Source organism: Dermacentor andersoni, chromosome 1, assembly GCF_023375885.2.
Source record: "Dermacentor andersoni chromosome 1, qqDerAnde1_hic_scaffold, whole genome shotgun sequence".
Taxonomy (NCBI): domain Eukaryota; kingdom Metazoa; phylum Arthropoda; class Arachnida; order Ixodida; family Ixodidae; genus Dermacentor; species Dermacentor andersoni.
The window spans coordinates 272,431,985-272,446,059 of NC_092814.1; the positions used below are offsets into that span (position 1 = coordinate 272,431,985).

General features: G+C 42.8%; 1 protein-coding gene across 1 annotated transcript; it reads right to left on the reverse strand.

Annotated features, from left to right (window-relative positions):
• Positions 1–7,564: 7,564 nt before the first annotated feature.
• LOC126547646 (uncharacterized) lies at positions 7,565–10,448 on the reverse strand. Its single transcript, XM_050195565.3, has 3 exons — positions 10,291–10,448; positions 8,233–9,179; positions 7,565–7,748 (listed from the first exon to the last, which is right to left on the reverse strand). The coding sequence occupies exons 1-2, from the start codon at positions 10,300–10,302 to the stop codon at positions 8,262–8,264; spliced, it is 930 nt and encodes a 309-aa protein (XP_050051522.1). The 5' UTR covers positions 10,303–10,448; the 3' UTR covers positions 7,565–7,748; positions 8,233–8,261.
• Positions 10,449–14,075: the final 3,627 nt, after the last annotated feature.

Consider the following 14,075-nt stretch of genomic DNA (forward strand, 5'->3'; position numbering starts at 1 on the left):
TTTCATTGTTCATTCAAATAATAATATAAATTAATCTTATATACAATCACACGGTGGTGACTGATATTCGTCTTTAAATCAGTACGTGATGAACTCAGGCTATGAATAAAAATAAGAACGCACAATCTCACTGAAAGCAAACACGAGGTTTTATGATGTGATGCCTGGCGAAGTTGTTCGAAATGTGACAATTAACATGCAATGATTTTCGTGTGCAGATAAGTCATTTTGCTATTTTCAGCCTGTAGTTATAGTCAAACAACAATAATAGTGCGGATGAGTACATTGTTCATGAAATGTAGTATTTTATGAAGCTAGTATTCCGATAAATTGATTTAGAAAGCCTTTTTTTTGTCTACTATGGCATATTACAAGTGTGCAAAACATAACAATGTCGTCGACACTGGCCACTGCAACGTGTAAAGTCAAGGCGCGAAATCGTAAAAAAAAACAACTATGAGTCTTTCAGTTATCGCAACCGTCCTTGAGCCATCGCTGACCGTCCGAGCGGTTATGGAAGCCTTAGTGCCCGCTTGCACGAGCTGGAGTATGCCAAGCGCAAGCGACGGTACGGGAAACGTTAGGACGCCGCATGACACCAGATTCAACGTTGCTGCACGAGCGAGACAGTCCGCTTACACGCCAGGCAAATGACGTGTATTCTCTTTTTCCTGACAAGAAGCAGCGAGTCACTTGGATATTCCGGCGCGATGCGCCATACACGCGTTCTGAAGCGTCCTTTATTTGACGAGGGAAAAATCTAACTCCCACGTGAATATTCAGAAGCTATCAGGTGTCAGAGCGTGCCGAATCAAACGCGCAAGAGAGAATAGCTAATAAACACTGGCAGTACAACTCAAATGACATCGTTTTTATTTTCTCCCGAATGTCGCAGAACATCTAAAGCAGGTGTTATAGCGAAAATTACTGCGCAGTAGCTTTAATGTCAATGTTGTCACTTTTACAAGCTGAAATTATGGGTCGAATTCTTATTAGTAGGCGTTTATGTTAAATCTTGTAAAAGCACACTTTCAGAAATTTCTTTCCAGTGCATTATTGTTAACAGGCCTCAGATAACATATGGGTTTAGGTTCTTAATAAGCTCCGTCCAACAAGCCTGAAAGTTTCCGGTTATTTCTGTAGGGTGTCCCAGCTAACGCTATCCAATCTGTTCATCGAAAAAAAAAATATTTAAGAAACACTGCGCTATATACAGTTTTAATACCCACAGTGTCGGGTCGCCAGACCTCTGACGATCGAACACCGTAGGTCTCATAATTGTATCTTGCACCATGTTTTCTTCATTTTTTTTTTTTTCGTTGAACAGATTGGATAGCGTTAGCTGGGTAACACGTTAGGTCAATTTCATTGTACATGCGCCTGATTCGCTGCCTAATTTCTAATTTTATGCCAATAATTAGTATTATTGTAATTTTTATAGAACCTAATGTGCGGCCCTACCTTCGTAGTCAGTTGCGAAGGCGGCAGCAGAAGAATGCTTGTGAACCGATCAAAACATTATCAAAATTATTCCAGAACCTTCTGCTATGGTGCCTGTGTGCTTGTGCGCGTGAGCGCGTTTTCGTGCGTATGTGTGCCCTGGTCGCGGTCGCGTGAATGGTTTTGTTTTGCATGATCGGTGAGATAATGTACAAAAAAAGGCAGGAAGCTTAACCAGTGGTGATTGTAGTTCTTCATTCTGCATGGAGTGAAGGAAAATATGGACTAAAGCGCGAAAGGGAGGAGGAATAATTGGCGCAACCTGGACACACACTCAGATAACTGTGGCTATACACTGCGTTCCATCTGCGTCACTTCTAACACGTGCAGGCTGTATGAGTCATCTGGGTTCTTTTATTGAGCGTTGACACGAGTTTAGCACTGGTCAAATGAGTATTTTTTTTTTTTCTATCAGCCGCTAGGCCTCTGAGATTGAAACAACCTGGGACATAATATTGTGCTTTGTCAATACACTAACAAGAGCATATTATGCAAGCAAACATTTTTTATGACGAAAACAATGACTGTAGACATCAGATAAACAGATCGCCCTTATGTGAATTCAGCGTATGCATTCGGCACCAAACGACGAATTTTAAAGCTTTTTGTTCGTAAATTACGCTGCTGATTGACCGCTGCCCTTTTCATTTAACTTAGTGACCGCAATACTGGTTCAAGCCCGTGAGTGATTTTTGCATACAAATACCTGTCAATCTGGGTCAAAGTATTTATTTACGTTAGTTCCGCTTTTTGTTGGCTTAGTCCATAACGGCGGCGCTACAAACGACTAGTTAAAGGCAAGTCATTTTCGCAATTCACGCATACATATCCATGAGTGTAGCTTCCGTGTCCCTGTTTAGCAATCTTTTGCGGGAAAAGAACGCGAGGGGAGTCGTTGCGGAGATAATTGCGCCCCTAGTACCTCGTATTTCTCACCACCCGGTAAAATAATTTCTTGGTAGACGGTTCAGCTACGTGCATCCGCGGGAAATATTCTACAGAATATGGTGATCGCTACCTGTGTATTGCAACACGTCATGTGTCGAAGGGAACATCTCATGTTTTCTGTCCTAAACGGCCTCAAGATCATTAAGTTCTCGTAAGGAGTGTTGTGTAAGAGGTATGGAAGCTTCGGACGCTGCGTATAAAAGAGCTCTGTTTGAGTCGTTACAGAGCTTGATGATTGTTGTGCTGAAATAGTAAAATGGAGGTTCATTCGTGTGGTTTGAATTAAAAGTGAGGCTTTAGAATAAAATTTACACTTTGAATGTAAAATATGACTCCTAAATCAACGAACGTAACAATAATAAAATATACCGCAAAGATGAGCAATGCAGGAAGAAACTATTTTCTTACCATTCATTTGCAAGTTTGTTTACATGAAGGGCTCAGTTGAGTTGTCTTAGTGTTCTTTAGTAAGGATCTAGGGATGTTAATTTTACTCTTTCAATGTGGACTCTTATTATCGGCGAACGCTTTGTTTAAGTAAACTTTACGTCTTTAGAAAGCTATGCGGAATTCTTAATCATTACTAAGGAATCTTGCGCAGGAACAGTAATGAGCGAAATAGAGAAAAAAGAGATTCGTTGCATGCGCGAGTCAACAATGGAGGCTGCGATGCGAGGAACAAATATTGTTCAAAACAACAACAACGAAAAAAAAGACAATCCGTATGCTGTCGTGCATTATGCAGACACGCGCAGCAAGTAGAACTCTGTTCTTCATTAATTGCTTTAGTAAACAACAGAAGTAAAACGCAGCCGAATGTATTTTTAATTGGCCCTGCGATCTGTCAGTACCTCTCCCTCGTGTAAACAAACAAACGTCGTTGTTCTTCGACTGAGGGCTTTAAGTTCATTAGGCCTTGCTACTCTGCAGGAGTTCAGGTCGCGCACTGTGATGGTTTATTCTGAACAACTGCTGCGCTTGATATGAGCGTGTTTGCACAATTGCGCTACTTTTCAAGCAACATAGCCGTTCCAGAATGTTCAGTACACTACTGCCATCATCACTCGAACGTAACTGTTGTAACCGCCTTGGAATGTGCCTTCTGGTGTTGATTGAGTGGCCCTCCAGTGCACGGGTGGGGCACGTATTATGGTGAATTGCTGAGATTGCTCAGAGACAAATCGGTCACTCGGATACAAACTGCTTCGCACCGGATGGCCACGGAAGTTGCCACGTACTGCTGGTTCTAGATATGGTGTCGATATTTCACTCGCTCTCTTCTTTAAAGGTATACTACTCTATGATGTAAATTTTGCAATGTGTTGGCGCTGCTGTCAATGGTGGTGAAACGGCGGAGCGTCCGCCTCGTGTGCGGTATAGACGCTGGGTCCGAATCCGGGTGCCGCCGGAAACCCAGTGGCCTGTATAATGGGTAGAGATGTACCACGGCCTGGCGCTTACTTGTTTATTTCAGTTCTCATTTCGAAAGAAGGCCTTATAATTATTTTCGAGAGTCTCTAAGCGTCCCCCCCCCCCCCCCCGTGTCCCCACCCCAGCTTTGGCCCTGTGGGAGGCAGACGAGCGCTGCCATATGGGTTCCTACCGGTGAAATAGGTAGAGATGCGCTCCCGGCCTGACGCTCCCGGCCTGACGTTCAAGACGCTTGAAAGGACACCCACCTATTGGGAAGTTGACGCCATGGGACCGCTGAACTCCCTTTTGTGCTTGATTAAGGGTGCTCCTGCACCGCTAATAAACGCGATGCTTCGCGTTTCCAAAAACTCCCACGCTATGCAATGCCATAACTGCTCTCTTCTGTCAGTATTTTGACGCCAGACGATATTGAACAGGACTTTACATCTTGTCTGTAAAATCCTTACGTTAATCCAGATTACATCTCTACGCGCATTACACGGCAAAATTTTCAGCACAAACTGCTTTCATTTCAACCATTTCGAACGCATGATGAGTTCCATCGCCAGTTACAAAGCACCTATAATTAAAATATCCCCTTTTCCAGAGTCACCTGGGCTTTCGCGGTCGGTCTTGCCAGAAGCAAATATTCTAATTTTAACCAATATTAATTTAGCTCCATATAATATTTTTTATTTAAACCAGTGCTTATCAGCTTAAGGACTATCTACAATATACTCGCATTCGCCCGTTGAAAACAAACAGGTTCATTAGTAAAACATAATAATAATGGTAATAAAACGCATTATTAGTTCACAAACTGGTTGCTCCATTTACTTTTGTGATGCACATTGATCTTAGCACACTCAGTGATCAAAGCGAGCGATCGAATTTTTGTGGGGTTCACTAGAATGAGTGAAATCATGAACTCTAGTGAGGCATAAACAGAAATGTTAAATCAGTTTACGCCGGCAAATTATTTCTGTAACACTTGATTTTCATTCATCAGAAATGAAAATTTTAGTTATAACTAAAGACCAAACTTCGTCATGTTATTATTATTATTTTTTTTTTTTTGCCGGAAGCTTAGTGCTGGTACATCAGTGTGACGTCATGGATCTCAAAGTAATTTCTCGCACGGGGATTCTTATGGCGCAAAGAAGATTCTCAAAACCTGCAAGGCTTAGTTTATAGTTTTTTAGAACACAATGTTGCTCTTATTTGCCGATAATAAAACAACTAAACGTGACTACACGTAAAAATCTATGGCGTCAAAGCGAGCTATTGCAGAAACTTCATGACGCGTAGCAACCACTTTTTCGTTCTCACGTTCTGTGCGGGTCGCGAACCCACACCTCTTGATAGGACTGGCCGCTTCGCGTAATAAGCGTAATTTATTGATACAGCTTAAGTTAATGCTCCACTTAAGCGTGTTCCTAATGACTATTTGCTATATTAGTCCATGGCGATGCCTGAATGCACTGATAATTTAACAGTGATTTTAGCTGAGCATTATCCCGCAGGATTGGCAAATGGTAATTAACATATTTGAAATAAACGCAGTATCGTACACAAAAATAAACAAAAATAATACCATGTTTACACCAGACTTGTACGTGACAAATGACATGTAATAATTTACTTTTAATCTATCAAACCTTTTGGAAAAACACGGGGAAGGCGGGAGATGGAAATTCAAGACGATGAGCATAACGAGAACAAGGTAAAAGCAGGAGCCAATGTTTTGACAAATGGACTTGTCTTCTTGAAGGCGACATAAGCATATGTAGCCTTGAAAAAGACAAGTCCACTTGTCAAAACGTTGATTGCCGCTTTTACCTCGTTCTCGTTTTGCTCATCGTATTGAATCGTTTCGTAATATTGTAATTTGGTGATGGCATTCCTTACTCGGTAACGCTCACTTAATTCAATAAAATATTTTTCATTAATCAATTAAATGTATTTAGTTACTTTATTGATCAGACAAGCTGCAATAAGTGACGCAATTTGGGGAACCTGAATTTGGTGGGAACTGCAGCAGAGGGCCCGAGATCATGCTGCGCGGCATCCCCGCGAATGCCTATGTTCAGACGGGCAAACTCGGGAGCTCAATATTTGTTTCCTCATGTTAACGCTACCACTAGACGTTGGCCGACGAATTAAATCCCTTCTTCTTGTATGGCTCGATAACGAAGGACACTTAGGACGTTAACGCCAAGACGTCACCTACGGACGATATTACAGCTTTTCACTGGCCCTACTGGGAAGGCCTTCTTCAAGTCCCAGCGAGAATGAAACGTTGCGCCTCACAGAGCAACGAGATGCTGAGTAACAAGAATCTTGTGCGCAAGATGACCGTAAATTGAACACCGCCCTCCTTCTCAGCCCGCACATGGAGCGAGTTTTCAGTGCCGCCGCCGCTGAATTCAGGAAGAAAAACGAGGGAACATGACTCATGAAATTTTTGAAAAGCAGTTGTTTGTAAAGATAAGCAATGTATGAAGCGCTGCAAACGACGCACTAAATCTGCCATGCCAGCTCGTTCTGTTTAAGTGCCTGTTCATTGTTATTAAAATTTCGGCGAAAAGAAACGTAGAAGTAACCGATTATTTTTTTTAATAATTCCTCATTTACTTTCGTAAAGCAGTAACTGGCAACTGCAACCAATCACAGTCTTAAACGAAGTAATTGTAATTGTAATCGGTTACTTTTTCTGTAAGGTGCACAAGTCTGGCTTATACACATATCGCTTACTTGTGTGAAGGCGCTTAAAGAACCTGTAGGCAGCGTATAGAATTATTTAGCGTTATTTTCCCATTTTCTAGAAATTACGTGACCAAATTTTTTAATGTTTGATGGCTGCTATTTTTTCTTTTTTTTCCTTTCGTAAATGTGTACAGAGGCGAACCTGTTGCGGCTATGCTATCATACTGTTTTTTTCTTAAGCTCGCCACAACACAAAAGTCTTGAAAAGAACTCTAAGGTCGTAGGCATATAATATTGCTGAAATATTGTGTAGGCTACTGCAAGCACTTCGACTGCATTACTTTTTATTCCATTAAAGATGATCGAGATTGTGTGCTTTTTTTGTGCTCTGCCAAGAGAAGTATCACGATAATAAAAAAAGAAGCGTTCAACCCCATGTCGGTGGTTTACGACAGTAAATTTCTGTGAGTAACTATGAAGCGAAGTGATAATGTCAAATGAATAACATCAAGAACTGAGTTCATGTACTGAGATATTTGCTGATATTTGCACCAGCAAGCATTTATTAACGACCGTTCCTGTTTCTATTTTCTCGTTGACACTGCATCAACAGTAGAAATCCAGCAGCTGTAAAGAGATTGCATTTAATTAGAGCTATTCATAGTATGCAGCGTTGGTTCAATTTGTTTAATTTTTTTTTGGCTGCGCCATAATTTGTAGAACAGGTCATCAGCGTGTGCTCACCGAAACGCCCAAAGTGCCACTGGCACAGCACAGAATGTGGCGTAGAATTGGTAACTACCTTTACATATTGGCTTCAAGACCTGTACCCATGTTTTTTTTTAAATATTGTTTGAAACAAATTAAAAAAAAAAAACCTTGTTTTGAAGCTCACACTAGATTCTTAGGTGGCGCTCTGCTCGAGTGCCCGCAGTAAGCATCGTTCAACTGCCGCGGTGTACGCAGGTCTAGTTCAAAAACACACAAGCAATGCTCCTTTTTAATAGGAACATATGGCTCTTTATTGATGCAGGGCAGTAGTTGATCGGATGAACAAACTCCCTTACATAAAAAGAAGGTATTACTATGCAGTACATCCTATCACTTCTGCTGCATCTAAACTTGAAATATTCAAGCCGTTGTCCAGCCGTTCAGCAACCATCTGAGTGTTAAGGAGGGGCCTGCAAAGATCAAGGACAATTCTTAAGTCAGTGGAATCACTATGCATTTCAAGATTTCGGTGAAGAGGGAACGAAAAATAAATTAATTGTAAAGGCTACTGCCCATATTTTATTGAAATATGTGCACTTCTCTGAGAACTCATCAGAAGAATCTCAAAGTACTAGCGCGCGATCATAACACAGTATTTCCTGAGCGAAAGAGGTGGCAACGTTATTCAACACGTCATCTAAAGTGTTTGTTGTTAACGTATAAATTCACAATTCCTCATCCTAATTGTGGCCTGCATGCCCTACATTTTTAGGGCTCTTGTTTCGTAGTTTCTTCTCCCAAACAGGAAACAAAGTCATGGCCTGCAATTTTTTTCCTAAGAGAGCTTTCCCCGATTGGTGTTGAACCGAATGACACACCGCAATGCACCCTACATGTAGTCACTTGAATAACGGCTGAAAGTTGCAAAGTATATCAAAGCAGAGCGTTACTTACACAAGAATCACAGGCGTCGTTTGTAGCGCTTAACCGGAAACAACCTTGCTGCCGGAGCTGGAGCTCTGGGCTCCGGATCCCGCGGCGGCCTTGTTGAACGAGCTACCATGGCTTCCTTGGCCCGAGGCGCGGTTGAAGCCCTCGCTTGCGCTCTTGCCGAAGCTCTTGGAGTCTCCGTACGTGGAACTGTGGCCGTACTTGTTGCTATCCGAGCCGCCGACGTTGTAGGCGAAGCTTCCCTGACCGGCCTTGTTTGCTCCTGCCTGGTTGTTGAATCCAGAGCCCTGCTTGAAGCCCGAGTAGCCCGAGGATGATCCGAAACCACCTCCAAGGCCACCACCAAGGCCACCTCCAAGACCAACTCCGCCAACGCCAACCCCTACTCCGGGGCTGGCCAGAGGGACGCCAGCTCCAACGCCGACTCCTCCTACTCCGAGGCCAGCACCGGCAGCCCCAGCACCGAGTCCGGCGCCTGAGGCAAGTCCGGCACCTTTGGCAAGTCCGGCACCTGAGGCAAGTCCGGCACCTGAGGCAAGTCCGGCACCTGAGGCAAGTCCGGCACCTGAGGCAAGTCCGGCACCCGAGGCAAGTCCAGAACCTGAGGAAAGTCCGGCACCAGAAGCAAGGCCTGCACCCGAAGCAAGTCCAGCACCGGAGGAAAGTCCAGCACCTGAGGCAAGTCCAGCGCCCGAGGCAAGTCCAGCACCTGAGGCCAATCCTGCACCCGCGCCAACACCAGAGCCATAGCCCGAGCCAGAGCTGTAGCTACCGCTGTTGTAGCTGCTGCCTCCACCGAGGCCGGTGCCTAGGCCCACGCCACCGACTCCAAGGCCACCAGTGCAGGGGCAGCAGCCGCCCGCTCCAGCTCCGAGTAGGGCCCCACGGCCCTCGACCTTCTCCTTCTTGGCAGAGGCGATGGCGCACAGCGCCAGCAAGACGACAACGCACTGCAGAACCGTTCAAATAGTTCACGTATGCTTTTGAACTATTTTTTGTCTACGTGATTTCACCTGGAACGATTACTTAGAGGACTGGGCATGAAAAGCACCGAAACTTGCCCCAAATAGTGGCCTATCCGAAATTACCTGTATTTAGCCTTGAATGTACGTGATAAAAAAAGAACATTAGTGACAGCTCGATTGGTATCTAACACCTTGTCAAAGCGTTATGTTATTTTGAGGTTATAACGAATATTTGGCTTATGGTATTCAATATTGCGAGGCGGCTTTCTGTCCATCATAATCAGAACATTAAGAACACGTACGGGCACTTGAAGCAAATGACCACTTTCTGGTATGAAGAGAGGTTATTGTTTACTCAATGCAGTCGCACTGGTGATGAACATTGATGGACAAACCCATTCTAAATGTGTATTTTTGCTAGAAGTCCCGTTTAACTTTTGCATGGATGAAGGCGTTTATGAATTGTGCTCTTTTTCATAGAAAATATTTTAAACCAGTGCTTACAAGGGTGCGTACAGTTACAAAAAACTCCTGCGATTCGATAGATACCAACCAAAATAATCGTGGCACGAATCATCCGTAGGGATATGCCAATATTGTTAAATATATAATCCAATGGTGTAGAAATCAACGAAGGAGCAACAGCAGACGAAACTGCGCTTTTTGATCACGATAATGAAGCTATTATGCCATCAAAAAACATTTTACAATATTTTCAGGAACTGCTCCAAACTCACTCCAATGCACTCACTTTTGGCTCCTTGAACGTTTTACCCTTTTGTACGTCCGCTTTGGTTCGAAAGACATAAACCCTGAAGTATTTACTTGTTTGGAACCATAGACACCGTGCAGCTGTAATAAATGTAGATTACTCTAAAATTTTGACTACCTGTTTTGCTGCTAGCTTTTTTCTGCCAAAACATGGTTTCTGGCACGAATGCTAGAAGCCAGGTTCGGAGAAACGTCACTTGCAGCAGCTTTGCAGGCCGCACACGAATTAAAGTAAGTCATATTTACCAAGAAAGGAGCAAATTAATTTCGAGAAGTAACAATGCTCTTCGCGCAAGATATCGGATGCAGAAGGCTTTTCACTCACCAGCGGCTTCATGGCGGTGACGGCTCTAGGAGGACTGGTGACCAGAGGGCAAATGCGGCCTTATTTTATATGCATACGCCTCCTTTGTCGCGCAGTGAGGTAGAAGGTGTGCCGGGCAGATTTGGGCCCACGTGTACCCTTCACCTTCCTAGATGACCCTCTCTTACTTTTTCTTCATAACCTAGGTACAGGGCTTAAATCACTCTTTCCACCGCTGTAGATATCAGACCACCGCGGTATGCACAGGGAGTCCACAGAGGCGCATGCAATGGTGGGCCTCCCAGATTTCGTCACGCCAAAGGTGCGTTGTAGCGGACGGAACCGTCTAGACCGTGGCAGATAAAGAAATCAGAAAATAAAAAAACAAAAGCTCGCGGAGGGAAGCGGACGTAACAAGCCCTCACTGCCTGCTCAGCACGACCGGTAGGACAGCCGACACCGTGTGGCACCTACAGACAACGACGTCTGGCTGTGGCCGACAGCGATAAGTGCGCTCGCGGCTTCCTGCACCGGCCTTAAGGAAGCACCGGAACTGGAAGAGAGCCACTATCGAGCGGCCCAACTCCGTCCGGTATATGTCCACGTGAGGTCGTATTACGCCAACCAGGCAAAAGATCAATCAGAAGGCTGGTCATGTGCTGAATATCAGAACTGATGATGAAAGTAATTTATGACCTTCACTATGTGGGCAAAACCAAAGCTCTGATGATTCACTATTCTAACAAATATTTAATGGGATGCAGGTGGTTTTCAAAGTTTCCTCTGGCAGTTTTTGATATTGAGGTTTCACGTAGCGACTGCGGGCACACTAGGTGCATTTAGAACGATAGAATAATAAAGGACACTTTGCAGATTTCTGCGGTTTTGGATTCTTGACGGTACTGGACGTATGGATCGAATATTGTACGGATTTTTTTCCCCGTGCATTTATTTCTATTTATCATCCGTTGCCATGAGTGACCAAATCAAGAGACATGGCTGCACGCAAGTCGATAAATAAAAGAAAAAGATATTCTTACTAAAAAGATATGCTACAGAACACTGTCCCGGATCGTCAGGTGGGGGGTGTGAGAATGATCCCAGTTGTCGTGCGTGTGACAGAGATCTAAATAAATGTAGTTAGCTTCTCAAATATACCTCAGCGGATGAAATTCCTTTCACCCCAGTTTCTTTCTCTCTTTCAATTTCTGCCATAAATTAAGCAGTGATCCGTACGCAAACCATCTCGAGTTGATGTGCACAAAGGTGCATCATTATACCACAGAAAAGCTTTTTCTTTCACCGAGTGTGGAAACTCCTGGAGGCCGCACTAAATCACCGTGTGATGCAGTTATTTACAACAACCACGTTTAATTCATCTCATATTTCTGGAATGGGCGAACAGCACTCGCGCAGTTCGTACGTAAACTATGAGTTATGTGCACGACTATCTTGCCATAACTTTTCAACGTTTATTTTACCTTTCGCACATATATATCTGAGGAAACGCTACCGATGTGAAGTGGCATTACGTTTCGAAATGAGATGTATCTTTTTTTGGATCTAAACAATATGAACACACCCATTCCAGGACGTCGACTGTCGTTCGTAATGACTGAGAGTTAACATTTGTGCAGCCGTTATGCTTAGTTCTGCGAAGTTTCTCTTAAATGTTGAAAACTTGCTTCATCGATATGTTATGTTACTGGTACTACACTCTGACCTTAATAAAATTGAACTGTGCTCCCATTTGTAGCATCTATGCCTAATTTAATCATTGAGTAACTCCCAATGGACTGTATTCCTCACAGTAAAAATTTTCTTTCTTTTTTGAATCTAATAAATCTTTCATTCACTCAACGTGTGGCTAGCAGTAGATGGTAATATTTCGTGCAAACTACAACAGGTCACATTTTGACGAGCGTGAAGATTGACATGACGATAACATTCAGTAACAAAAGAAAAATACGGTACATCTTAAGTGAAAAAAACAACCATGAAATCAATATATAACGAGAAAAGTAAATCCTTCCTTTTGCACTATTGGTGAGTTTCACCAAACGTTGGAGTTCGTAGATGGTGGATACGATTAAGAAATGGTTACTTCAATGACTTCTGTAAAATATGGTTAAAAAATATCTGCTTCACCGTTTTTTGTGTTCAGATCTCTGTACTGAAGAATGTGTGTTCCTTTGACATGAACTCTACCTTCACAGTGAAATTGGCACTGTCAAGCGAATCTAGCAGTTTTCCCATCGTGCCTTGATCAAATGTCGACATATAGTTCACTCACTATGTACTTTTTATTTTAAAACAAACTTTACATCAATGCGCGAGCGAGACATTGCGTAAGTGGACGTTTCATTCCACGTGTGTCATGTCGACACAGTTCACATGAAGGCAATGAAAATCACATATAATCATTAAATGTAAAACTGCAGTAAGGAAAAAGAATGACTTTTTCCCGTTTGATGACATACGCCTCAACCGCTTCATGGCGATAATAAGGTTATCGCAATTAAAACAATAATGGAATTATTGCAAGGTTAACCGATGACTCACATAGCCCTGCTGCTCTGCAAGTTCGTTTTGATGTGCCAATGCTCAATAACTTCGGGGAATAAATATTACCTCTTGAAATTCTTTCCGATAGTAATAATGAGCCACATTCATAAAACACAGCAATATATGTTTGAGAAATTTATATCGCATATTTATTTCTATTCGCTGTAAGCGTTACACAGATTTCTGAACTACAATACCATGACGTCGAACTTCATATTGGAGCTCCTTTTTCAGTCAGTGAGTCACACACAATTCCTGCCATTGCTTGCATCTTATGCGTCCGACGTCAGTGAAGCGCAATCGAGCAAGAGCAGGATGAAAAGCGCATTTGCACAGGCAGTCTAATAACAAAGCAACGCCACATCGACTCTGTGACCTTGCTAGCGATTAATTTCCCTTTGTAACCAGGCGTGGTGCCAAGTCATGTAGCAACACGTACATGCGCTTCACGCTCCCATTACGAATTCTCGAAAGCGGCATGTGTGATCAGCTCCCAATAATCGTTTCTTTTTTTAGTTTCCCTTTTTTGTTATCAGCACGCCACTATGTCGTCTTTCTATTTGGGAATTGATGTTATATATAATACGAATGCCTTCTTCTCAACAAACAGTGCCAGGCAGACACGTTTCTACATTGAAATATCTGGCATTACTATTTCTGAGCAGCACTGAGACGTTCCTTGACACTTGCTGCTCTCTTACGGGAGCTGGTAGTACAAATTATGAAATCAATATTTTCGTCGTGCTTTGAAATTGTTTTAATTTTTCACTGTACGTGTACACTTGCCGAAAGTAGTCGGTATCATTCGGGACCTACAAGTGTCTCGTAGAATGATCAGCCGTACCGCTATGTAGGAACTTAATTCTTTCTTTTATCATTTCTCTCTTTCTTTTCCTTAATTTCTTTAATTCTTCTTTTTTTTTACAACCAATGAACCAGTCTTCAATTGCCCGTATGATAGATTTATTGCCTGTTTAATGTAGACATATTAGGCTGCACTATTGCTGAGGTCTTACTTTGCGAAGTCCTAGGTAGACAGAGAAAGAGAAATAGGGTGATAACGATAGGGAGGTTAACAGGAAGAGCTCCAGGTTTGCTACCCTGCACTGAGGCAAGAGTAAAGAAAAAAGAGTAACGGAAGGAACTGCGGAGAAATAAAGCAAATGCACAAAAAAATGAGGAAGTGGGAAACGTCTGTGAGAACTGAAATTTATCTGATAGGCTGGTCGAAAGTCAAAACA